The sequence below is a fragment of the Arvicola amphibius genome, chromosome 9 (assembly GCF_903992535.2).
Source record: "Arvicola amphibius chromosome 9, mArvAmp1.2, whole genome shotgun sequence".
Taxonomy (NCBI): domain Eukaryota; kingdom Metazoa; phylum Chordata; class Mammalia; order Rodentia; family Cricetidae; genus Arvicola; species Arvicola amphibius.
The window spans coordinates 39,777,759-39,804,394 of NC_052055.2; the positions used below are offsets into that span (position 1 = coordinate 39,777,759).

A 26,636-nucleotide genomic window follows, 5' to 3' on the forward strand; every position below is an offset into this window, starting at 1 on the left:
TCTTGAAGAAGACAGCTTCAAAGTCTGCTTGGTGGCAATTCTAATGGTTTACAAGGTTGGCTTGGGCTGGAGAAAGAGTCTCAAGCCAGCCTGCACAAAGCCATGTGTCACGTAAGAACTGCATGTGTTTAAATGCTGTGTAGACTTCTCTGTGAGTGCTGTAATTGCCCCCAAGCTTTCCATAAATGCCTCACCTGCCCCTTCAGAACTGGAATGTGGGTGGAAGCAGAGCTATCTAGATAAAGAAACAGGTTCGGGGTTGGGAACGCCTTCCTGGAAATACAGGTTACATCAACATAATTGAACCTCAAGAATCTAGCAGAGGATGTTGGGTTTTATCATTAGGGGCATTGGGAAGCAGAGCAGAAAACTTGGAGTTTCCAGAAGTTTTACTGTAGCCCAGGGAAGTCTCATTTGTACCATCCCTGGCAACAAGTTTTCAATGTAGGGTTCAAAGAAAGTGGTGTGTGCTTGGCCTGCGCCACCAGCTAGAGTCCCTGTGTGTTCATCAGAAGCTCCCCTGGCTGTGCCCTGGTCGTGGAGAACTGTAATTCTCTGTGGCCTCAGTCTGGCTTGGAGGTGGGTCCTGGCCAGCATTTCATTTCCATCACCAAACCAACCTTCAGGTTCTAGTTTCCTCCGGTGCCCACCCATCCTCTGCAGAGCAGCTATGAAACTGCACATTCTGCCATATTTTTGGCAAGGTGCCTTGTCTAGCCAGGACAGCTCTAGACTAAAGCACCTGTGGACTGAGGTCTCCACAGTGACTAGAATACAAAGCTTGTGTCCACCCCCAAGGGGCTTTTCTTGCTCTAGTGCAGGCTGTAAAGAAAACCACTGCATTTCTGGGTGTGCTTTCACCAGGGCGATCACAAAGGTGTCAATTTCTAAGGGCAAATGAAAACTTGCAAGTGGGCAGAGTTCCCAAGGCCTCCAGAAGCACTGTTTCTCTGTAGCTTTGGAGCCTGTTCTGGAAATTGTAGACCAGGATGGCCTCAAACTCAAGCACTGCCCTCTTAATAGGAATGCAAGTTACTGGATTTGCATTACCGTGGGAAGCTAGGTCTCTGTTCTCCTTCATACATTCACACAGTATCCTAACAGGCTAAGTAACTCACCCCAAGGAGGCCAGCCTGAATATTCCAGTCCTTTTCCTCTTGTTGCCTGCACTGGGTTTCAATTTGAGGCTTGGGTTTCAGGATTTTGAAGCAGGATCTCACAATTGAGTAATCCCCTACCTCAGTCTCATGACATTTGGGCTTACAAGAATGAGCCACCATGCTGTCTCAAAATCCACTTAGCTGTTGTCTTACGCAAACGTCACTTGTAAACGTGTATTGACAAGCCAGTTACAAGGTGCTGGGAATTGCTTCCCTTGTCCACCTCCGACAAATGGATAATCAAGTCTGTGTAGTAAACAATTGGTTCATCTGAGTTGGTCCCATTGCTCTTACCAGTCCCACAAAACTGACTGGCCAATTAGTTTTAGTCTTTGGCTACAGTAATCTAGGGATATAAATGCCAAGATTTTCTCCAAAAATCAACTCTGACGTGGATTAGTAAAAATCAAAAGCAGAGGCCGGGTGTCCTATCATAGACCTGCTGTTCCTCTACCCTCAGGGGCAGGGCTCACGGCACGTGCGCGCACTCCGGCCCGGGCCACCCCACCGGTCCCGGCGTGCCGCGCGTGCGCACGTGACCCCGCCCCCTGCCATTGGCCAGGAGGGGGAGGGGCGTGGCCGCCTCGGCGCGAACCGGAGCTTCCCTCCACTGTAACCTGCGGAGCAACGCTGGGCCACTCGGCAGCGGCGTGCGGCTCGGGAGGGCAGCCTGGGTACCGCGCACGCGCCAGAAGGAGCGCGGAGTCGCAGAGGCTGCGGCAGGTGTGCCGGGGCATCCTCCTGTGATCTATGGGGCTGGGGCGGGGCCTTAGAGGCCACACCTCCTTCAGGTTGTCCCCCTCCCGAGGGTGGAGGGTGAGTGTGCCTCTGACGGGTCCTACCTGGGGAGACCCCCCTAAAATGTAGGGCATATCCAGAATGCGTGGAAATTGGGGAAACTGCCTCTCCCCTAGGGTGGAAGCTACCATGACAATAAGGGAGTCTGGCGCCCCGGGAAAGAAGACTATGGAGATGAGCTGTGGGAATTCAGGATTCTTGTGGGCCCTTGATCCCATCTGGAGGGAATGGGGGCGTGTTAGATGAGCCCCCTAGGTACCAGGAGTCAGTCCTGGCTCTGACCCAGGTCCTGGGAGGCTCAGGCACGTCCCAGGTTTTTGGTTCCTCGGGAAAGCCGGCTGTCTCCTGCTGCCAGCCACAAGGTGCGAGGCCTCCCCTCTGCTGTGCTGCAGGATGAGTCCCTCGGGTTTGCTGCTGGCCCTAGGCCTGCACCTGGCGGCGTGCTCCCGTCCGCACCGGGACTACTGCGTGCTGGGCGCGGGTCCCGCGGGCCTGCAGATGGCCGCCCTTCTGCAGCGGGCCGGCAGGGACTACGAGGTGTTCGAACGCGAGTCCGCGCCCGGCAGCTTCTTCACGCGCTATCCACGCCACCGCAAGCTCATCAGCATCAACAAGCGGTACACGGGCAAGGCCAACGCCGAGTTCAACCTCCGCCACGACTGGAACTCGTTGCTCAGCGACGACCCACACCTGCTCTTCAGACACTACTCGCAGGCTTACTTCCCAGACGCCAGCGACATGGTACACTACCTGGGTGACTTCGCGAAGCGTCTGGGACTCCACGTGCTATACAACACAAACATCACCCACGTGACTCTGGACAAGGATCCACAAGCTTGGAACGGCCATTACTTCATTCTGACCGACCAGAATGGCCAGGCTTACCGGTGCAGGTAAGGACCCTATTGCCGGAACTGAACCTCACCCAGAATTGGCCTCGAAATCTGAAAGAGTGGGAGAAAGGGGCACCACTTACTCCCACTGGGGCTCAGTGCTGAGGTTTGGTACAGCCAGCACTTTTTAAGGTATGTCCTTAAAAAGCTGTAGCTGAGTATGTTTGGAAAATTCTAGCAATTTATCCTCTAGTATTTGTCAGACTTTATCACCTTCTCTATGATCCTCTGATGTTGGGTACTGCACATATTGCATAGCTTGTACCCACAAACCCTGGCAGGCAGGTCCAGCCTTTTGACACTGCAACACTACTCGTTGTCATTCAGGATTCAAGCTCAAAAACCATGCATTCAAGTTACAAAATGCACACCATACACAAATCTCATGATGTTTTAAATAAACTTGCCAGTTATGTTGGGCCGCATTCATAGCTGGCGTGGACCCCATGTGGCCTAAAAACCATGGGTTGGACACATCTGATAGTTTCCTAAAATAAGTATCCCCAAAACCCATGATGAGAAAAAAAGGGGGGTGAAGTGTCCAGCCAGCATTAGACACTGGCCAGAAGGATCTCAGAACAGAACAAGAGCGGAAGCCCAGCGAGCATGGCTTCCAGACACCGATATTGTCTTGCTTTGGCTTGGGAGACATGTGGGCACCTCAAACTTATTCAATCCTCACAAGGGACCTAGAGCAAATGTTCCCTAAAACCCATTTGGCAGCTGCAGATCTGAGGCTTTCGTGACCTTGGTCACCCTGTTGTGTCACTAACATGGTGGGTCTACCTTTGGGTTGAGATTTTGCTGACCCCCTAAGCCTGTGTTCTTTCTGCTACTCCAGGCTCCCGTCCTGGCTGTCAGCTTCACTCTGGCTCCAGACAAGTGTCTAACTACTGTTCATCTGTTCCTGAAGCCCAGAGAAGGGGGGACACAAGGGGTACAGGGGTGGGTGTCCTGATTAGGACTCTTGACTTTTAGGTAGCCTTGCTAGAGTAAAAGGGAGGAAGGAGCAGAGAAACCAAGGGTCGAAAAACAAGAACCTGTCCCGTGTGTGTCCTTAAGAGGATGAGCTCCACATGGAAGCTACTACCCTGCATTCAAACTGTCCTACAGTCAGAAAAATCCAGATACCCAGCTGCCACCACTCCGCTACAGTCCCCAGCAGTGTAAAGGGCAGAACCGGGCATGATGGCACACATGCCTGTAACCCCAGCATTTGGGAGACTGAGACAGGAGGATTGCCTGATCCCAGGCTAGCCCGGGCTGCACATCAAGCCCACATCTCAACAGCAGGACTTTGGGATCAGGCCCTTCTGTACTCAGACTGTGAAAAGTTCTGGCTGTCCTGACCGTGGACGCTATGTCTCCTCACCTGTGAAAGGGATGGGACACCAGCCAAGGAGTGTATGAGATCCAGGAGTAGATAAGATGAAAGGATAACCGCACCCGGCACAGTGTGGCTAGATGTATGGGCCTGGCCTGCACATCTTAATGCCAGGCTGGAGTGGTTGCCAGAGGGGGCGGGGTGGGGAGAGAGTAACTTCACTGCTGTGTTCACAGTTAGAGGAAATGTTTTTGGTTTCTCATAATATCCATGATCAAACTTAATCCTGGGTATGGAAGGCAATGAAAGACTGTAGCTAGCCTGGGGAGAGGCACACTAGGATGGGTCAGTATATGGAGTAAGTGGGTAAACAGATGAGTGGACATGTCTTTGGGAGCCTGGAATCAGGATGAGGCAAGGAAAGCCACTCTGTGTGACTGTACAGCTGAAGAACTGAGTCATCTTTCTTTGTCCCCAACCTGCAGCGTCCTGCTGGTAGCCACTGGTTTGTCGGTCCCCAAACTGGTTGACTTCCCTGGCTCAGAACATGTGGAAGGTTACGAGTCTGTATCCGTGGACCCAAAAGACTTTGTAGGTCAGAATGTGCTGATCCTGGGCCGTGGGAACTCAGCCTTCGAGACAGCAGAAAACATCTTGGGTGTCACAAACTTTGTCCACATGCTGAGCCGCTCCCGGGTTCGGCTCTCCTGGGCCACCCACTATGTTGGAGATGTCAGGTATGCTACATCCCTGCTTGTGTGTTCCACGCTGTAGAGCCTGTACCATTCTGTGTCTTGGTACTGTAAGAAAATGCCTGAGGCGGGGTTCATGATTTCAAACACTACATCCAGCAGTATGTGGCTTTCTAAGCGCTCACCACTAGCATCTACTCTATAGCAGATGGTGTCACAGCATCAGGGACACATGCCAGAGAAGAAGGTTGCAGAACAAGACAGGAAGCCAGAACAAGCGGGAAGTCGGGCTCCCTTCCTCTATAGCAACCCTCTAGCTGGACCTAGCAGGGAATTCCAACAGAACTGTCTTAACCTCTCTAAAGGCATTACCCCAGTGAGCTGCCTCTAGGCTCTACCTCTTAAGGATCTACTACCAGGGCCTAGGAATATAGCTCAGTTGGTAGGGTGCTCGATTCCCATGTACTAAATCCCTGGGTTCAGTCCCCAGGTTCACATAACCAAGGTGTGGTGACACACCTGTAGTCTAAACTCAGTATACAGGTACTTAGGAGGTGGAGGTTGGAGGTCAGAGTTCAAGGTCATCATTGGCTATTTAAGTGAATTTGAGGCCAGCTTGGGCTACATAGGATCTTATATTTACCAAAAAGAACAAAAGGAGAAGAGAAGAGAAAAGTTCACCACTCCCCAGCGTTACCTCTATGGGGATTGAGCTTCCCTTGGGTTCAATCCCTAGAAAGCCCCAAACAAGGGAGCTCCCCCATCTTCAGCTGCACTAGACAACCTTCCTGAGCCTTCTTTCCTCTCTTGCCTGCTCATGGGGCCCCAGAGCCATCAACAATGGCCTGCTGGACACCTACCAGCTGAAGTCACTAGACGGACTCCTGGAGTCGGACCTGGAGTACCTGGCCCTCGTGAAGGACAGCAAGGGCAAGTTCCACATCACCCTCAAGTTCTTCCTGGAGGAGAACAGCAGCAGCCAGAGTGTGGACTCCATTCCCCTCCCCGAGGATGACAATGACAACTTTGCCATGCGGGTGGCCTATGACCGTGTCATCCGCTGCCTGGGCTGGAAGTTCGACTTCTCCATTTTCAACCAGTGAGTCCAAGTGGGACAGAGGTAGGGACCCCTTGCCAACACCTTCAGACCTCCCTGGGGACTCTAGGTTCAGAAGGGCATTGCAAGAGTGGAGGAGGATCCAAGGGCCTTATCCACAGAAACTATTATTCCTAACAACCCTCTCTACTGGCAGGTCCCTCAGACTTTCCTCAGGGACTGAATTCAGCAAGAAGTACCCACTGATCAGAGCTAGCTATGAATCCAAAGGAAGCCGGGGTCTCTTTATCCTTGGGACCGCCAGCCACTCTGTGGACTACCGGAAATCTGCTGGCGGCTTCATCCATGGATTCCGATACACAGGTGAGCCTGGCTGAAGGACCACTATCCCAGGGCTCCCAACTTCCAAACGCATCAAAAGGATGTTTTCGTGGACCGGGGCTATGTCCAGGAAAAGCATAACAGTAGATACCTCTAACGGTAACCTGTGACGTGCTTCTCCTGTGCACTTTGAACTTAGGTGTGTTCACAGGGAAGGGTGGTCTCACACGTGCCGCTTTCACAAGGCTAAAAAGGCAGTACCCCAGCGTATTTAGCCGTGAAGCAGCTCATACAACGTGCAAGAACACCTCAGTGAAAGTTCCAATTGATTATGTCAATTTTCTTGCAAAACTTTCAGTATTAAACATGTTACTCTTCTACTATCTTGATAATGTTTGCCTGTAAAATACAAAAAAAAAAATTTAAAGTAATTTGAGGGCTGAGAACATAGCTCAATGAGAGAGCACTAGAACCCTGGGTCTCAATGTGATGATGATGATGATAATGATTTGATTTATTGATTAGAATAATCCCCGAAAGGAAACTGATGCTTTGTGATGTTAAAGATAAACGGGAAACAAAAAGCGAAGGAGAGGAATAAATTGATGAATGCTGAGTGTATCCTAGGGGCTGAGCACATGCATGCTACAAGACCACGAGCACCCTTCGTGCTACTAAAAAGCCTTTCTTTTCTTTCTTCTTTTTTTAATATAATGTGGTGTGTGTGTGTGTGTGTGTGTGTGTGTGTGTGTGTGTGTGCGTGCGTGTGCGCACGCACACATGCTCACACAGGGCATGTGCCATGGCATGCATATGGAGGTCAGAAGATAACTTGCAGGAGTCAGATTTCTCCTTCCACCATGGGATCTGGGGCTCAAACTCAGTTCTTCAGCTTGCATAGCAAATGCTTTACCCACTGGGCCATCCGGCCAATGCAGCCTTTTTTTTTTCTGAGGAAACATCTGAGGGTCATAGAGATCTGTCTGTACTTGATTTGGTTTCTGGTTTTGTTTTGTTTTTGTTTGTTTGTTTCCTAATTTTCTGAGAAATCGCCACACTGACATCTAAAGGGGTTGTACCAGCTTGCATTCCCACCAGCAATGCAGAAGTGTTTGTTCCCTTTTCCCCACAACCTTTTCAGCATAAGTTGTCATCAATGTTTTTGATCTTGGCCGTTCTTACAGGTGTAAGATGGAATCTCAGAGTTGTTTTTATTTGCATTTCTCTGATGACTAAGGATGTTGAACATTTCCTTAAGTGTCTTTCAGCCATTTTAGATTCCTCTGTTGAGAGTTCTCTGTTTAAGTCTGTACTCCATTTTTTTAATTGGATTATGTGTTCTTTTTGGTGACCAATTTCTTGGGTTCTTTGTATATTTTGGAGATCAGACCTCTGTCTGATGTGGGGTTAGTGAAGATATTTTCCCATTCTGTAGGCTGTCATTTTGTCTTGTTGATCATGTCCTTTGCTTTACAGAAGCTTTTCAGTTTCAGGAGGTCCCATTTATTAATTGTTTCTCTCAGTGTCTGTGCTGCTGAGGGTATATTTAGGAAGTGGTTCCCTGTGCCAATGTGTTCAAATGTACTTCCCACTTTCTCTTCTATAAGGTTCAGTGTGGCTGGTTTTATGTTGAGGTCTTTGATCCATTTGGACTTGAGTTTTGTGCATGGTGATAGATATGGGTCTATTTTCATTTTTCTACATGTTGATATCCAGTTATGCCAGCACTACTTGTTAAATATGCTTTCTTTTTTCCACTTGATATTTTTTGCTTCTTTGTCAAAAATCAGGTGTTCTGGGTCTTCTATTTGGTTCCAATGGTCCTCCTGTCTGTTCTTATGCCAATACCAGGCTGTTTTCAGTACTGTAGCTCTGTAGTAGAGTTTGAAATCAAGGATTGTGATGCCTCCAGAAGTTTTTTTATTGTACAGGATTGTTTTGGCTATTCTGGGTTTTCTGCTTTTCCATATGAAGTTGAGTACCGTTCTTTCGAGGTCTTTGAAGAATTTTGCTGGGCATTGCATTGAATATGTAGATTGCTTTTGGTAAGATTGCCTGGTTTCTGGTTTTAAAGAGCGTCCTTTCCTGCCCTTTTCTCCCCTCCGTGGAGGAAGCAGTGGACCAAAGCAGCTGAGTGAGCCATTTAGCTGTTACCCACATTTTTCGGGGTCAGGTGCCACCAGCTTGGTATGGATTTTACTTGCAGTGCTTACTTTGCATTCAGAGGATGGTGGATCGAGCCTTAGAATCCTTCTTACAGGACTTCAATAGAAAGCTTTCACTCAGGGGCCTGAATGTTGTTCTGTGTATCTTCCCCTCCCAGCCCAGGGTCCACAGTGCTGAGGTCAGAGAAAGAAAAGACAACCTGTAAGAAGTAATGGTAATAAAGCGTTTCTGTCAGGATCAGGGCACAGTAGCCCAGGCTAGCCTCAAACTCCCAATCCTCCTGCCTCAGCTCCCTAGTTCTGAGATTAGAGATGTGCACTGCCACACCTGGTTTGTGCTTTGTTTTCTTCATGAAGACAATAAGACAGATGATGTGGAGATCAGTGAAGGGGCCACTGCAAAGATCTCCGTTCAAAGAATTGTGTGCTTATTGTAGAAATGTTTTAAAACACAAAATAGCACAGAAAATGGCTCTCTGGAATCACTTACTGGGGGGCACACATGTGTCAAGATCAGAGGACAGCCTATAGGAGTCGGTGTTCTCCTTCTGCCATGCAGGACCTGGGGATTGAACTTGGGCTTGACAGCAGGTGTCTCTACCTGCCAAGCCATCTCACCAGCCCAGTGGTTCTCTTTGTAACATAAAAAGAGGTAGTAGCAAACTCAGCATAGACTCATGGGTCCTCATGGCCTTCCTCATGGGGAGACTTGCTCCCTGCCTCTAGGTTAAAGTGGGCACAGTAGGGACAACTGAGCTGCCTCCGTCCCTGGCTCTCCTGGCAGGTGTCAGTGGTAAACACATCAGCTCATCTGAGCAGCCCTGGAGATCAGCTGTCAACCCCATGGTCTGCAGCAGAAAGATATCAGTGGGAGATCCTACTTGCCCCTCACATCTCCCCAAGTGGTGCTGGCACCTAACGTACACCCTTAGTCCGTGGAGTGGGTACCACGTTGCCTGGCTACTTCTGCATGGGCCACATGCAGACCCCAAGGTCCTTGAGTACGCCTCCTCCTGTTTCTATTTAGTTTGATGATTTGTGTCACCTCAGGCCTTGGATTTAGTCTTCCTTACCCTTTCCAGCTGGCAGGGAACACTACACAGTAAGTCCGAGGCAAGCCTGGGCAACCTAGACCCTGTCTTGTAGTAAAAAGGAGATAAGAAGGTGGCTTAGTGACAGAGCAGTTGTCTAACACGTACAAGGCTCCAGGTGTCTTCCACAGTGCCAAAAACAATGAGGAAAATCTCTCCATTCTCCGAGTCTTGTTCTTTCATGATTTCTCTTCCACCTCCTGGGAAGTCCCATGACTCAGCATGTTGCCACCTGCTCTGCACAGGTCTCGCCTTCCCCAGGTGCCAAGCTTGTTCTCCATCCCAGGCATCTCCCAGGCTCCTCTCGCCTCAGCTCCTATGCCTTGCAAACTGGGCTTGACCACTGTCTCCTCCAAGGAGTCAGAGGCCTAAACAGAGGCCCACCACGGCGCCTTTCTCATGAACACCTGGTCTGTGCCACATCCTTATTGCATTGGGTATTTTATTAACTTTGGAAGAACAAGCGTCTGCGTTGGGGCATCTCACAGCAGGGTAAAACAGCCTCAGGTGTAAAGAAAACCACCTTGCTGGTGGCTTGAGCAGCAGTTGCTTTCTATGAAAGATCTCAGAACGAGACAGGGACTTGTAGATTTGGGCTGAAAAAGATGAAGCAGGGCTGGAGAGTTGGCTCGGTGGTTAAGAGCACTGACTGCTCTTCCAGAGGACCCGGGTTCAATTCCCAGCACCCACATGGCAGCTCACAACTGTCTGAAGATCCAGTTCCAGGGGATTTGACATTTCATACCAATGCACATAAACTAAAGTCAAATAAACTATAAGAAAAAAAAAGATGAAGCAGCCAGGGTTTTAGCTAGAAATGGGGATGGACAAGCTCTGTGTCTGGGTTGGATGCTCCCATTGTAAAGGACTGCAGATGGCCTCAGGCAAGGGTGGGCCACTCAGACCCAAATCCACCCCCACCCATACTTTGTGCAATACCTAGGAGATGGAATGGAGCAGGGCCCCTGATTGTATGTGACGATGAAGAAAGAACCTCTGTCATCTGTCACACAGCTCTCACTGCCATGGTTTCCCAGGCCTGAACCTCCAGTGAGCCAAGATAAAATCTTGGCCTTTCCTCCCTCTGGCCATTTCAGTGCGTGCTGTCCACCGGCTCCTGGAACATCGGTACCATGGCATCGACTGGCCGTCCACAGAGCACCCCATCACACACCTGACCAGTTCCATCATTCGACGTGTTAATGAGGCTTCTGGGCTGTACCAGATGTTCAGTGTGCTGGCTGATGTCATCCTGTTGAAGGAGTGAGTGACCTCTCCCACTCTATCTCCCCCCCACACCCTCTGCTTTACCCATATACCCCACCCCTTGCTTCTGGTTCTATTCTGTGTGCTGAGTGGCCCAGTTGTTTCCTGTGCAAGGGAAGCCTGCAGAGGCTAAATTTATCCTGGCAGGGAAATCGGGAAGGTAAATACCACAAGGTCTGTTATGGATTTCTTACTGTGGGAGTTAGTTAAGCTCTCTGCTTTCTTGCCTTATCTGTAGAATGAGCGTATTTCCTTTGCGGCACTGAAGGATAAAGAGTCCCCTCAGGCACGGGCCAGGTTGGCCCTTTTAGATCAAGAGATTACTGGCAAATCACAGGACACACAGAGCCTGAGGACACGGTACAGGATGTGTGAGGAGAGGGCAAGGGAGGATTTAGAGAAGACAGGCAGGTGAGCCGTGGAGGAGGACCCCTGAGTCAGAGGACATGCCTGATCCAAAGCCCTGGCCACTCAACGTGAAGTTCGGGTGCATAGGAAGTCCAGGAGCTCAGCACACTGCCTTGCTTCATCCTCAGCGTACCGTCCATGAGTCCAGAGCTGTCTAGATCAGGGTGCTCCTGGCAGGACCCAGTGCTCAGTCAGTATCCCAGGCCTGTCACCCACTCTGGTCCAGCAGCCTCCCAACACAGCCAGTCTGCCCTCACTGCAGCCACCAGCCATCCTTTAAAAGGACAGTCACACTGTTATCCTTGAGTCCCAACTCCCCACAGCCCCCACTTCTCCGTCCACTTAGACACACGATCACCCCACACTTCCTTTACTCATGCCCTGGGGCCCCCTGGCCCCATTACTCTCGTCTCTACCTACAGTGGCAAGTTTTCCCCACCTTCCCACATCTAGAACCTACCCCAGAAGGCACAGCTGCCACCGTGATATTATAGGGTGGGAGAGTCCTGCTTGGTCCACACCACTGCACCTGTGGAGAGCTCTGTGTCCCCAGCCACACCCAGTGAGCCCGCACCCCTCCCCGGTCCTGAGTTCCCCTGGGATTCCACCCACAGGAACGCTACAGCATTTGAGTACCTGGAAGAGTTTCCCATGCAGATGCTGGCCCAGCTGGAGTCGCTCACAGGGAGGACAGCACGCCATGGGCTCTTTGTCATCAACATGGAATATGGCAAGAATTTCTCTGGGCCTGAGAAGGACGTCTTCTATTACGACCGGTCCGTGGCACACATAGAAGATGCCTGGCGTTCTAACTTCCTGCACCCTGTCATCTACTATTACAGACACCTCCCCACTGGTGAGCTGCCTCTACCCTCCCTGAGCTCAGCCTCCTCAGGGGAGCCCTTCTCGGACCACCTCTGTCTAGACAGCAGTCACCACAGGGCCATGCATTGCTGCTGCAGCTGACAGAGGGGACCCCAGGGGACCTACATAAGCCATGCATGATCTCTGGGCACCATGTAGTGACAGGGGTGCTGTCATGTGGTGTCTCAAAGTGGGGGAGGGGAGGTGCTGCATCTGAGTATTAAGAAGAAAGGATGAGGGTAGGTAAGATGACAGGGTGGTAGAGGCATGCACCATGGAAGACTAGAGACCTGAGTTCAATCCCTGGAACCCACCTAAAGATGGGAGAAGAGAATCGACTCTACAGAATTGTCCACACAGGCTCTGTGGCATGTGCGCCCATACAAACAGCAAAAACAACAGTGATAATAAACCAGACAAGGACTGAGCAGCCAGCACAGTACAGAAATGCCACGCCCAACTCCCAGTTCTGTCCTCACGGCCATTTTACTTGGCCTCTCTGAGTCTTGCTTCCTGTTCTGTAAGATGGGATGATGATGATTACTTCATACGGGATTGCAGGAGGGTACACACAGTGCCAGTGCCAGCAGTGCTAAGGCACAGCCTGGGTACCGTGCCTTTCAGTTCAGAACATGAAGAGCCTCAGGTGGAAGAGGATGCTCCAGTGCCTGTCACCCCAGCACTGGGGAGACTAGGCAGGTTTGCCACAAACTCAATGCCAGCCTCAGCTGCATAGTGAGTTCCTGTCTCAGAACTGCATGTGGTGAGGCACCCCCTCTGTAATGCCAGCATTTGGGAAATAGAAGCAGGAGGTCAGCCTGGGCTACTTGAGACTCTGTCTCAAAAGAAGAAAAAGGTGGCCCAGATGGAGATTGTTCCCAACGGCAAAGGCAGTTTCAACAGGTGGAAGGCAGAGGTGGGAAGTGCAGATCTGTAGTTGGCAGCCCGAACCCTGGCCAGTTAGGATTGGTCACCTCCTAGGGTCTAGTTTCCAGGGATGGTCAGGTGTTGGTCTAGCGGCCTGTGGGCTGGGCCCACATGGGGCAGGGTCCACAGCAGTGGGAAGTGAGCCTAGATGAGCCCCGTGCAGCCAATGGTTCCTGTGCTGCACACAGAAACCACAGGGAGCAGGTCTGGTTCCTCTTCCTCCTGCTGCATGACGGTGGCTGGTGGCCAAGCTGACCACAGCCTGACAGAAGCACCCTAGAACGGCCACCCTGAGAGCAGGGGGAGGTGCCGGAATGAATGGCCTGGCCCTGATGCCTCCCTCCTCCTACAGAGCAAGATATGCGGTACCGGCCTGCACAGTGGCCCCTGCCTCGGCCCGTGGCCATCCATCACATAGTGGAGGACTTCCTGACAGACTGGACAGCCCCAGTGGGGCACATCCTCCCACTGAGGCGCTTCCTGGAAAACTGTCTGGACACGGATCTGCGAAGCTTCTATGCAGGTAACCAAGTGCCCAAGGGGGCTAAGGGTGGGGTGAACACCTTAGTGCTAGTGTGCCAGTGTGCATGGGTTTGAACTCTAGCACAGGAGCAGGGAAGGGAGGAAAGGAAAAGAAGTCAAGAGCTAGAGACTATCAAAATTGATTGTTCAATCCGCTGTAATGAAGAGCTAGGGACTATCAAAATTGATTGAGCAATCTTGAAAAAGATGGAGATGAAACTAATGGAGATAAAATATTCTTGAAATAAGAAGCTCAGTATAAGGAGTTGGTGGTGCACTAGACAGAGATGAAGAGAGAATTGGTGAACTGGAAGGCAGATCTGACAGCTAAATGCAAAGAGGGGCCTAAGGCAAGAACTCAAATGATCTAGAGGAGAAAGCGATAGAAATGAGCCAGTATTTTTGTCCTTTTGAACCTCTGGATGTTCCAAATCCAATGCTTTTTCAACGCCTATCAAAGTCAAGTTAGAGACTGACTTTAGCCTAGTCAAACAGCAAGCATCCTGCCTTATCTTGACTCTGCAGTGATGATTTGGGAGCTGATCTACTGCTGAGTGGCATCCTGTCCCTGATCATCTAAGCATCTTCCTCTCTTGATTAGCCCATCGAGCCAGAGCTGAGCTGAGCACCTGTGCACTTCTAACAGTCTGTAAGCAGCCAACCTTGATCATATGTTGACCCCTGAAATGCCTAGAAAGGAGAATTCTCATCTCCAAACTGTGTGCCCATTCCCCAAGACTTCAAGAGTCCACAAAAGTCCAGTGGCATATTCCCACCCCAAGTCATGGTCCCACTGATGTATCCTCCCAGCTTTGCCACTGCCCTGAGCTGGGATGAATCCTTACAGCAGAAGGCCAACTATCCTTTAACCATTGCATGGCTGCTAGCTCTAGCCTCAGCCTCCACTGGGAGTCGGCCTAACCTTGGGTTCTACAGAGGGGCAGTGTCATCAGAAGGTCCTGCTGGCTAAATGGCTGCCCTTGCATCTGTTGTCTTCCCTGGCAAGGCCTCTGTACCAGGAGTCAGAGATGAAGCAAGAAAGGATGTTGTGGAGCCCTTCTCAGCCCATCCTTCGCATAACCCTCACAGCATCTTCCTTTGTCTAATCCTCCCCGTTTTTTAGAAGAGCTAATGAGAATGGGGAAAAGTGAAAAGTCTTCCCCCAAAGATGTAGGACTCACTCTATGAAGTCTCTGATGCTCTGCCTTCCCACCCTGCCTCTAACTATGCAAATGTTTCTGTGTTTCCCCTCCACACCATGGAGGATATGTTTCAGGATGCCCAGTGAGGGCCTCAATACATAGAATCAAATTTCATACTTACAGCCAATGACTTGGGGCCACTCACTTTAGGGGATCCCATACTGAAACCTCACTGTAGGCTTGGCAATTGCTGGCACAACACTTTGATGTCAGAATATGAATGTTTGTGTGTGTGTGTGTGTGTGTGTGTGTGTGTGTGCGCGCGCACGCACTATGTTTTTCTTCACAAATTTAATGCCTGTTTGTTTTACATATTTATCATTAGCAAATGGATTTTTTTTTTTTTACCCTTTCATGAGTTTCCAGTTGGAAGGTGCATTTTACCATAGCATTTAGCAACTACACACAAGACTTTTGGTGTATGTATGTGTGGGGTTTTGTTTTGTTGTTTTTTTTTTTTTTTTTTTGAGACAGGGTTTATCTATGCAAGACTGTTTTGGTTTTTTTTTATTTTTTTTTCTTATTCTGAATAGAACTCTCACCTTTTCACCTAAAGGCAACACTTTATGGTCCCCCCTTTGGGGTACCCAAATTGCTGCATCTCTGTCCGTAAGCTTTGAAGCCATTATTAAACAAGACAGAATGAGGTATCCTTGTTTGCTTTCCATTGCTCTGATAAAACACCATGACCAAAAGCAGCGTGGGAGGAAAGTGTTGGTTTTGCTTCTACTTCCAAATTACAGTTCATCATGAATGAAAGGCAGGAACCTGGAGACAGGAGCGGAAGCAGAGTCAATGAAGAAGCATCCTGACTGGCTTGTGCTCCCCATAGCTTGCTCAGTCAGCTCTCTATGCAGCCCAGGGCCACCTGCCCAGAGATGCACGACCACGGTGATCTGGGCCCTCCCACACCAATCTAATCAAGAAAATGCCCCACAGACTTGCCTACAGGAAATCTGATGGAGGCAACTCTTGAATTCAGCCAGCATGATGGCACATGCTTTTGATACCAGCAGCAAGGAGGCCGAGGCAGATGGACCTTGAGTTTGGGGCTAGCCTGGTTTACATTGTGAGTTCCAGAATAACCAGGGATATATAGAGAGATCCTGTCCCAAAAAAAAAAAAAAGTTCCCTCTTCCCAGATGACCCTACCCTGTGTCAAGTTGACAAAAAAACTAGTCAGCGCATAAAGGTTACCTGACTCGGGTACATTATGACATTGTGGTGGTCCTGTTGATAGAAACAGCTGCTAAGTGTGGGTAGTATATAGTAGCATACATATACATATGTATATAGTATACAGTATGAAAACCCAGCTGGGGGCGCCGGAGAGATGGCTCAGAGGTTAAGAGCATTGACTGCTCTTCCGGAGGTCCTGAGTTCAATTCCCAGCAACCACATGGTGGCTCACAACCATCTGTAATGAAATCTGGTGCCCTCTTCTGGTGAGTAGGCATACATGGAGGCAGAACACTGTGTACGTAATAAATAAACAAATCTTTAAAAAAAAAGAAAAAAGAAAAGAAAACCCAGCTGGCTAAGTAACTAGTGGGTGGAAAGTATAACAAAAGTGGATATCTGGATGCAGGATGGCTTCCATCCCTGTTAACCAGATGACTACCAAGTGACTCATGAGTGGATTGTGTATAGGATGTAGCTACCTGGACTAAGACATGATCCCCATGCTATACTATGGATGGCTAGATGACTCCCATCCTGGGTGGGATGAAACAGAAAAACTCCAGATTTTATCACACTAGACATGACTAGTTTATTTCTCAAATTGCAGTCCAATTGTCAGACGGCTGACTGTGGTGAATGACTGAAACCAAGTGTGGGGGGGGACACCCCAAGAGCATGACCACTCAGCTTAGCTGAAGGCTTTCTTCCCACCTCCTGACTCCTGACTCTCACTCCCCACAAGGAACTGCCTCTAGCTTTTGTGGAGGTTCTTGGTGCCTTCACTTTGCTCGTGGATTCTTTTTTTTTTTTTTAATTGTTTCTTTTTTGTTTGTTTGGTTGGTTAGTTAGTTTTGGTTTTTTGAGACGGGGTTTCTCTGTAGCTTTGGGGCCTGTCCTGGAACCTACTCTTCTCAAACTCACAGAGATCCACCTGTCTCTGCCTCCCAATCACTGGGATTAAAGGTGTGTGCCATCACTGCCAGGCATGCTCACGGATTCTTTTAGTTGTTTCTTCAGATTTCAAAAATAATACATACCCATAGATATTTTGTCACTTAACAGATTTAATATGTACATCAGTTTTCTGCTGTGGTACAGACAAGGATTTACGTTTTTCTTCCCACAGTTGGGAAGAGAACTTTACGTGTATGTGTGTGTGTGTGCGTGTGTGTGCGTGCGTGTGTGTGTGTGTGTGTGTGTGTACATGTGCACACTAGGTTGATTCTCTCCTTCCATCATGTGGGTTCCAGTGCTCAGATGCAGGTCATCAGACTTGGCAGCACACACCTTTACTGTTGAGCCATCTTCCCAGCCCATGAGAAAGACTTCGTGTGTAGTATTTGCAGCACAGATGTTGCTACAGGCAGAGCTGAGCCCAAAGCGGGGCTGACTGCTGAGCTCCCACCACACAAAGGCCAGCTTCCAGAACAGCTGAGGGTCAGCTCTGGAGAGACAGCTCCTACCTTCTGGTTCCATGCAAAGTTCTGGGACCCATCATTTCTGTGGTTTGCTTCATTTTGGTATGATTCTTCAGTTCATACATGAGATGCCAGGAAAGGCAGCTGTCTAGGGTTTCTATTGCTGTGAAGAGATACCATGACCACAATAACTTTTATAAGGAAAACATTTCATGGAAGCTGGCTTACAGTTTAGAGGTTTAGTCCATTGTCCTGGTGGGAAACAAGACAGCATGCAGGCAGACATGCTACTGGAGAAGAAGCTAAGAGTTCCACATTTTGATCCTTAGACAACAGGAAGTGAACTGAATATCACACTGAGCATAGCTTGAGCAAAAGAGACCTCCAAGCCTAACCCCACAGTTACACACTTCCTCCAACAAACCCTCATCTCCTAATAGTGCTACTCCATATGAGCTTATAGGAGCCAATTACACCCAAACTACCACAGCATCTTAGATTGAAGGGCTGGAAAGGACTGTGCAGGGCCCCATGAACACTTTCCCTAGGTCCCAGCATTGCCCACTCTCTCCGTCCTCTCCCCTACTTGACCTGACACCTTCTTTTGCCTTTGTTTAGAGTCCTGCTTCCTGTTCACCCTCACGCGCCAGAAGCTGCCCCCCTTTTGCCAGCAGGGGTACCTAAAGATGCAGGGACTATCAAGCACCAAGAGCCTTCGGCAGCATGGTGTGGAAAGCAGGCTCTTGCAGGACTACACAGCCATGGAGGACAGCAGCAGTCGACTTGGTGACCACCCCTCGGCTCCGGGGTCTCTCACTCAGTCCCTCGACAGCAACAAGGAGGAGCTCTGAACATCCTCTCCTGGGCTCTGGAGGTAGTGCCTCCTCGGGACCCTTTCCCCAGGCTCTCTCCTACCTTCAGGCTGCTCAGGACCATCACAGAGATAACAGATGACAAGACAACCTATAGAGTGCCGAAGGCTGGGACACAGTCACACAGTAGTGTCCCGTCCTGTGCTGGCCCCTGGGTGCTAGAAGCACAGTTAAGAGAGGATACCTTCTGTCAAGTAGGAGCTGCCTTCCACAGCCTGCTTGTGTCCAACTTAGAGCATCACTCAGCACCGCCCTGGTCTGGTGTGTCTGCTGCCAGGACCCATCTCCCCTCCCTTCTGGTTCACTCTGCAGAGGGGCTTGGCTCTGCCTGGGGAACGGCTCGCAGCTGAACCCCCTCATTTCCATAGCAGGCATGTTATAAGGAAAGCCTGAGGGCTTCAGCCGTGGGGTAGTTGAGATCTCTGCTTCCCAGTACAGCTATGGACCCCATCTCAGAAGCATCAAGCATCTCCTAGGGTCCTCATCCAGGAGGGCCTGCCCCCATGGCGCTCCTTCTTTCCACATCGTCTCATCCTCCCCGGCACTGGCTCTCAGCGGAACTCCAGTAAACGCCTATGAGGCCATCTGCCCAGCTAACTTCTCAGGAGCAGGGCACCTCAGAACTGTCCTGTCCCCAAGATCACACTCCCAGGGATCAGCAGCCTCTGTGTCCCTCTCCCACATTGCTGTCTGGCATCCTGAGCCCTGTCTTCCTTGAGACCTGCTTGGGCAGGTTTATGGTGTTGCTGCGCCTGCAGCCTTAGGCGTAGAAATGTTCACACTTGCCGGCGGCCCCTGGCTGCCTTGATGTTCCTCTCCCCTCATTCTTGCCTTTCCTCACCAGAGTCCACATTCAGCCAACAGATTAGTCTCACTGATGAATAAGCCATGCGGAAAACATGACCCACAGGGCAGTCTGGTGATCACGTGGTTTCCCATAGCCCCAGAACGCAGGTACTGTTTCCCACCAGCCCTCTCATTCTCCATGGAGGCCACTCAGACGTTCAGGGACCTGTCAACCCAAAGCCCCTTCCTGAGGACGTCCTCTTCTCCACAGAAGAGTCTTGTCTGGGTCCAAGCCCTCTTGGTCACCTGACCTGTCTGCAGCTACCTTCCTTCCCGGTGCTTACCAGGTTCTAACAGGGCAATCCAACAACTTCATGTCACCAGGAGGAACTGTGTACCCCTGTACCTACTTGGGGTAGTTTGCACAGGGCCAAACCTCCCTAGCCCAGGATGTCAGAGTCACACAGGTTGATTGGCAAGTCAAACGGGGACCCTGTCATCCCACCCTCGCTCACAAGGTATTTTTAAGTGAGTCGTTGATCTAGTGTTATCCCATGAAATCAAATCCTATTCCTCACATCTTACCCTCTACTCACTGAGGCTGGCTGAGCCGCTTGTTTGGTGCCTTAGCAAGTAGCTGGCTGACACCCTTGTATATGACATCTGCTGCTTCCTGTCATCTGCCAGATCGTTGATTCTGTCACAATATCAGGCAGCCTTATTTGTTTTTAATACAAAGGATTCTGTTCTTGCTCAGTTGGCTAGACATGATTTCTACTTCCCCCACCCCACCCCCCGAGAGAGTTTCACCATGTCCTGCCTGGCCTGGTACATATTACATAGCCCAGCCTGCACTTGGATTCATGGTAATTCTCCCACCTCAGCCTTCCAAGAGTTGGGATTACAAGCTCGAACCACAAAAGCTTTTTTAAGGTTTATTCTTAATTATGTGTACTTATATGTGTCTGTTTGTGGGTATGTGTACGTGAGCACAGGTGCCCAGAGGTCAGAAGAGAATGTCAGAGCCCCTTAATGCTGGAGTTACAGGAGGCAGTGACCAAGCCTATGTGGAGGCTAAGAACTGAGCTCAGGTCCTCTAGAAGAGCAGTAAGTGCTGAGCCAGTTCCTCCTGGGCTCCTGCCCCAGAACTGTTTTAAAGAAAAGATTAAAAATAAAGCCAACTGGATGGGGTACACACCAATATCCCAGCACTAGGGTGGTCAAGGCAGGAAAATGGAGGTTCAAGGCCAGCCTGGGCTACATGCAAAGTTCCAGGATAGTGTGGGCAACTGAACAAGATCCTGTCTCAGAAAAGAAATTTTAAAAAGGCAGAAATAAACTGGGTGCGGTGTTACACGCCTTAATCTCAGCACTCCTAAGGCACAGGCTGGAATGGCTGCTTGTGAGTGAGTTCAAGGCCAGCCTGGTTGACCCAGCGAGTTCCAAGCTGATAGAGCTGCAGCATGAAATCCTGCCCCAAAAACAAATAAATTGTTTGAAAAGCATGAGCAAAAATAGTTATGGTGAAGGGACTGATTGAAACGCGTGAGAGATATTAAGCAACTTTTCATGATCAGCTATCTCTTCTGTGGTGTAGATAGAGAAGGGCTGGTGAGTCTGTGCCTACACACGTGACACTGCCTGAGCCGTGGCCCCAGGTGAGCTGGGACAGCAGCTAGGGCTGCTGATAGCCATGAAGATAGGAACCACAGGATGCCAGCAGTGGCTCTGCTGGGACCGGGAACAGGTTCTTTTTTCCTCTTTTGATCAAATTTGTGTTTATTTTTCAAATGTGATTCTATGGTACCGAAGTAAAAAATACATTTATTTTTAAACCATTTCTGCTCTTGAATTTTGGGATTGCTGGGAAAGAGTGGACATGGGAGCCCTTGCAAGAGGCTGTGCTGTGCTTTGATGGTCCAGGTGGTGACTGAGTGGGTTACCCTAGAGAATCACTAGAGGGAAGGAAAACCGTGCAGCAGGATGTAAGCATGCTCAGGGCGGAGTGTGGGAGACGCACCTGTTCCCTAGCACCTGGGAGGGGGTCAGGATGTAAGCATGCTCAGGGCGGAGTGTGGGAGACGCACCTGTACCCTATCACCTGGGAGGGGGTCAGGATGTAAGCATGCTCAGGGCAAAGTATGGGGGCTGCACCTGTACCCTTGCACCTGGGAAATAAGAGGTAGAGACAGGAGGATCAGAAGTTCAGTCACCCTGGGCTAACACCACCACATCTTTAATCCCAGCCCTCAGGAGGCATAGGCAGAAGCAAGTAAGTTCAAGACCAGCCTGGTCTACATAGCGAGTTCCAGAACAACAAGCCGCATAGTGAGATCCTGTCTCTAAGGAAATAAAAAGGCTGTCCCGGCTAAAGGAAGTGAGTAGTTAAACTATGCACTCGCTCCTCACACGGAGTCTCTAAACTGACGACTGAGCACACATGGCCACATGGCCATCCTTGGAAACATCTTCTAAATGACAGGAAATCAGAGACAAAGTTCCTCCTCTTTGAGAGACCCCCCCCAGAACTGATCTCCAATGCTTTGGATACCCCCAAATTCTTTCTGTATGACAAAAGTGGAGGTGTCCCTGAAGTCTGCCTAGAAACCAGTGGGCTAAAAACCTTAGGGATTGAATCAGTTGCCTATAATGCACGAAGCCCTGGATTCATGGTCATCCAGTATGGTGGCACACAGCAGAAATTCCAGTTCTTTCAGGGGTCAGAAACAGGAGGATCAGAAAATCAAGGTTGTACTCAGCTATAGTGAGTTTGAGGTTAACCTAGGATATATTAGATGGTTTAATAAAAACTCATATATGCTAGATATAATGTTAAAATCCTGCAATCCACATGTAGGAGTTGAAAGGAGGAGAATCCGTAGTTAAAGGCCAACCTCAGCTCAGCCACCTGTGAGTTTGAAGCCCCCCCCCCCCATGAACTATGTAAGAGCTACCTTACACCACACACACAAGAAACAGACCTGCCTGCAACCACAGGTGACCTTAAGCATGGACCCTACCCTAGGCAAACCAGGTAAGTGTAACACCTGCATTAGGAAGTCCAAGTCACTAATAATGCATTGGGGTCACATTAAGAAATCAAAGCACATCCCCTCAGTGTCATTTAATCAAGAGTGAGTCGATTTGAACTCTCTGCTTCAGGCTCCCTGGGTCTTATGTCCTCTGTCCGTCTGTTGTATGAGTCTGGATGGGTGCCTGCCTGAAAGTTGTCTTGTGAATCTGGCCCTCGTCTTTCTCTGAGTATATCTGAGTGTGTGTCTTTAAGGAAGGGCTTTGCCCTTTCCTTTATTGAACAGCGCAGAAGCTGTTTGATAGGGTAAAGAATGAGACACTTTATAGAAATCTTGAACAGAGTTTTATAAGGGATTAAGTGACTGGCTCCAACTGAGACCAACTGACCCAGACAGCAAACACTACTACAAACATTACCGTTTATCAAGCAATATCCATTCGATGCAATCAACATTTATGGGTATTGTTATAAGACTGCTGATGTTCCCAGCAAATGATTATAGTAACACACATGCACTACTCTTGGATGAGGGGCATGAAAAAGTACTTAGTTAAGATTACAGCTATGCATTGGTTTAGGTTGTAAAGGGTGGGTTACATGGGAAATCCAAAGCAAGTAATATCAACTGTTAGTTACATCATTCTCTTGAGGGCGGGTTAAGCAGACAGGCTGAGTACACAGAGGGACAGCGCTCTTAAGTCTTAAGTGGCCTCTAAGTGTGAGATCCAGAAAAAGTTCCAGTTTCTTAGACATTTTCAGCACAATGCATTGTCACAGCCACAGCTCCACCCTAACAGGGCCTGATGAGAGACCCTGAGCCGAAACCACCCAGGCACGCTGCTACAGATTCCTGACCACAGACATTCCAGGATGGTGTATGCAGCTTAGCTGTTGCATGGATGGATATTGTTACACAGCATCTAATGACTCATGCATGCTCTACACCAATTCCATCCTCACCACGACCGCATGAGGAGAGATGACTGCTGAGCGAGGCTGAAACTTGAACTCAGCACTCTGCAAGAGCAGCCAGTGCTCTTAACTGCTGTCTTTCTAGCCCAAAAGTGTTTGGCTTTGACTCACAGTGTGAGGATACAGTCAGTCATGGGGGAGAAGGCTTGGCCTCCAGAGTGTGAGGCTGCCAGTCCCATGGCGTCCCCAGGTAGGAATCAGAGAGAACTAAATGCTGCTTCTTGGCTCACTTCCTCTTTTTTATGGGGTGCTGCTTCCCACATTCTGGGCAAGTCTTCCCTGTCCTTCAGAGACATGTTGTGTTTCATTGAGGACTAATTGTCATGGTTGCCTAGTCCTGCTGTCCTCCACCTGGGTATCCTTCAAGTGAACCCTAAGTGAATATTCTTTTTTTTATTGGGGTGCTGTGTTTTTGTGTGTGTGTTTCCTATCATTTAATTTTTTTTAATGTTTCCTCACCAACTTCCATGGGCTTCATTTTTTTTTTACATTTTATTTATTTATTGTGTGTGTTCACACACGTGTGGGCGTGCACACCACAGCAGACATGTGGAAATCAGGACAGCTTGAGGGAGTCGGTTCTCCCCTCCTACTACCTAAGTCCCAGATATTGAACTCAGATTATCAAACTTAGCAGCAGACACCTTCATCCACAGAGCTGTCTTGTCTTGCTAGCCCAAGAATTCTCAAACCTAGAAAGACATATGGTTCCCACGGGGTGGGGGTTGGGTGAAGGAAGAGACAGTTGAGCAATACTAATTACATAGCAGGTGCCAAATGAACCCCCCTCCTCCACCAAGGCATGGTAGGTGATTCAGAGTGGTAAGGGAGACCCCTAGACTCGGTACACCAGCCCTTGTGCCCTCGGCTCCACAGTCAATTAGAACATCAGCCACCCAGCCAAACTGGATTCTTCTCTCCAAAATAAGCCATCGACGGCATCTTTCCACTGCAAATGCTTATTTTTAAAATACGGGGGAAACGCTGACTGGATAAAGATCTCTGTCAGACTGCGGGCTTTAAAAAAGCATTTAATTCAAGCTGGCATCCCAGACGGAATGTAAATCTGCCACAGAGCAAAGCGGATGGGCAAGTAGGAGATGCTGCAGCCCAAGTATCTAGTCCAAGTGCATCACACGACCGATCCATCAACCAGAAATAAAAAATAGCACGCAACAGATGTACTTCAGCAAGGAAGAAAGGAACAGCAGGCGAGCCTGTCTCACTCCTTCCTCTGGTCTGCATAAATAAGTCTGCTTTGCTGGCTCTTCTGCAGAAGCCCCGTTACAAGATCTGTCTGTCACCTGCTTCTTCACTTCTCTCTGAGACGCTATCATTGCTAACCTAGTCTCTCAAGTTCTTTCAAATCATCAGTAAATAATTGAATGCAAAATAAAAATAAAAACCTCAGCAAAAGATGATGATGAAATATCTGAGAATGTCCGGAGTGGCACTGTCATCTGGCCTTGCAGTTTTGAAGCAGAGGGGCAACAAAATGCATGAGGTGATCCCGCCACAGCCTCACTCAGATTTGAACAGTGTCTTGGGAGACGCACCCAGCAGCCTTGATCTAAGGCACTGCCATAGGTTAAAGATGGCCGCCATCTGTCCACCATGGGGGTGTGTCCATGCCCTCCTGTTGAAGCATGGTAAATAGGCCAAAGAAGAGAGGTAGAAATAGTGATGTCCCAACTATCAGGCAGAGCCTTGGGAGATTGGCAGCTCCCTGTCTGATGGAGGAGGGTCATCTGCCTATGTGTTACTTTCATTGGTTAATAAAGAAACTGCCTTGGCCCTTTAATAGGACAGAAAATTAGGTAGGCGGAGTAGACAGAACAGAATTGTGGGAGAAAGAAAGCAGAGTCAGGAAGACGCCTCAGGCAGACGCCATAGCTCTCCTCTCCAAGATGGACGCAGGCTAAGATCCTTCCCGGTAAGACACCACCTCATGGTGCTATACAGATTACTAAATACCGGTTAAAGCAAGATATGAGAATTAGCCAATACGATGCTGGAACTAATGGGCCAGGCAATGTTTAAAAGAATACAGTTTCTGTGTAATTATTTTGGGTAAAGCTAGCCGGGTGGCAGGAAGCAGTCTGCTGCTCCCATCACAACACCTGTCTAGGCACCCAAGGCTACCCTGGGAGGAAGCCCCATGGAGAGAGAGGCTCATAAGAACAGGAGTGAGGTACCTGACCGAGCTGCCAGCCAGCTCCACAGCAGGCCTATGAGTGAGCTACATGGAAGCAGGTTCTCTGGATCACTTGACTATCCCTAGTGCAGTGTTTGGCAAACCTCTATTTCCAAAAATATTTACCTTACAGTTCATAACAGTAGCAAATTACAGTTATGAAGTAGCAACAAAATAACTTTATGGTTGGGGGGGGTCACCACGACATGAGGAAATGTGTTAAAGGATCCCAGCAGTAGGAAGGTTGAGAACCACTGATCTAGTGGGCAACATGTGGAACAGAGAGTCCCTGCAATTACCAAGTACTACCCAAATTTCAGTCTCTCCATCTCTGTCTCCCCCATCTCGCCCCCCCACCGTGTGTGTGTGTGTGTGTGTGTGTGTGTGTCCTGTAATCTCAGCAACTAGAAGACTGAGCATAAAGATCACAAGTTCGAGGCTATCCTGGACTACAGAGCAAGACCCTTTCTCAAAAAGATTTATAAAATTAACGATAAAAATAAGGATTAGGGATGTGACTTAGTTCATAAGCATGCTGGCTTGAGGTGCAGGAGATCCCAGCCCCACATAAGCCAGGCTTGTTGGGACCAGAAGTTCAAAGTCATCCTCCACTATACAGCCTATCTGAAGCCAGCATGGGCCACATGAGACTCTGCCTCAAAGTTAATACCTAAATAAAGATAAAAAGCCTCATTTTACTCTTGGTGGGATCTCTGCCTTCCTTACTGTGGGATGGACACTGCTCACCAAACCTTAGATTCCAGAATAGAAGCCAAATGACCTTATTGGCCAGCAGTTCCTTTGAACAGAATGTCAGTCATCTCTACAGAAAGGAAGCTAATCCCTTGAGGAAAATAAAAAAAAAAAAAAAAAAAAAAAAAACACCTCTTTTTTGAGACAGGGTTTTGCTATGTGCCACAGGCTGGTCTTTTCTTATTTCAATCCTTCTGCCTCCACCTCCTGAGTGCTAGGCTGATGTATACTAACATGCCGTCTGGCCGTAGAGCTGAACTGTCAGGCATAACCTTGGGGAGATATCTCAGTTTGAGTTCCCATTCTGTCACCCGGTTCTCTCAGCCTTCAGTTTCGCTCTTCTGTAAAATGTTACTGACAACAGCACCTCACTTCCTCTGAGATAAGATGAGTTAAGCTGGGGGTGGCACACATCTGTAATCTCCATACTCGGGCAGAGGCAGAAGGATCCCGTCCCAAACAAAACAACAAGAATAAACCAGGTGGGCTGGAGAGATGGCTCAGAGGTTAAGAGCACTGGCTGCTCTTCCAGAGGTCCTGAGTTCAATTCCCAGCAACCACATAGTAGCTCACAACCTGGTGTATGTGAGCACTCATACATAAAGTATTAATAAAGTTTTTTTTTAAAAAAAAAAAAGAATTAAACCAGGTGATGTGCCTGGACAGGAAGCCTGAGGTGAGAACCACAGACTGCCCCTCGCTGTTCAAAGCTTGCTGAGATGGCCCGAGTCTCTC

At 49.1% G+C, this 26,636-nt stretch overlaps 1 protein-coding gene across 1 annotated transcript; it reads left to right on the forward strand.

Moving 5' to 3' along the window:
• Positions 1-1,799: 1,799 nt before the first annotated feature.
• Foxred2 (FAD dependent oxidoreductase domain containing 2) lies at positions 1,800-20,744 on the forward strand. Its single transcript, XM_038342816.1, has 9 exons — positions 1,800-1,883; positions 2,351-2,851; positions 4,661-4,912; positions 5,697-5,966; positions 6,121-6,287; positions 10,599-10,764; positions 11,790-12,031; positions 13,319-13,489; positions 17,909-20,744. Exons 2-9 carry the CDS (start codon positions 2,352-2,354, stop codon positions 18,139-18,141), a joined length of 2,001 nt encoding a protein of 666 aa, XP_038198744.1. The 5' UTR covers positions 1,800-1,883; position 2,351; the 3' UTR covers positions 18,142-20,744.
• The last annotated feature ends 5,892 nt before the right edge of the window (positions 20,745-26,636 follow it).

What these genes read in the sequence shown, in the direction of transcription:
- Foxred2 (XM_038342816.1), top strand. Translation starts at nt 2,352, where the DNA reads ATGAGTCCCTCGGGTTTGCTGCTGGCCCTAGGCCTGCACCTGGCGGCG. An exon ending in GACTTCTCCATTTTCAACCA is followed by an intron (nt 5,967 to 6,120) that starts GTGAGTCCAAGT and finishes CTCTACTGGCAG; the next exon opens with GTCCCTCAGACTTTCCTCAG. An exon ending in TCTGCGAAGCTTCTATGCAG is followed by an intron (nt 13,490 to 17,908) that starts GTAACCAAGTGC and finishes GCCTTTGTTTAG; the next exon opens with AGTCCTGCTTCCTGTTCACC.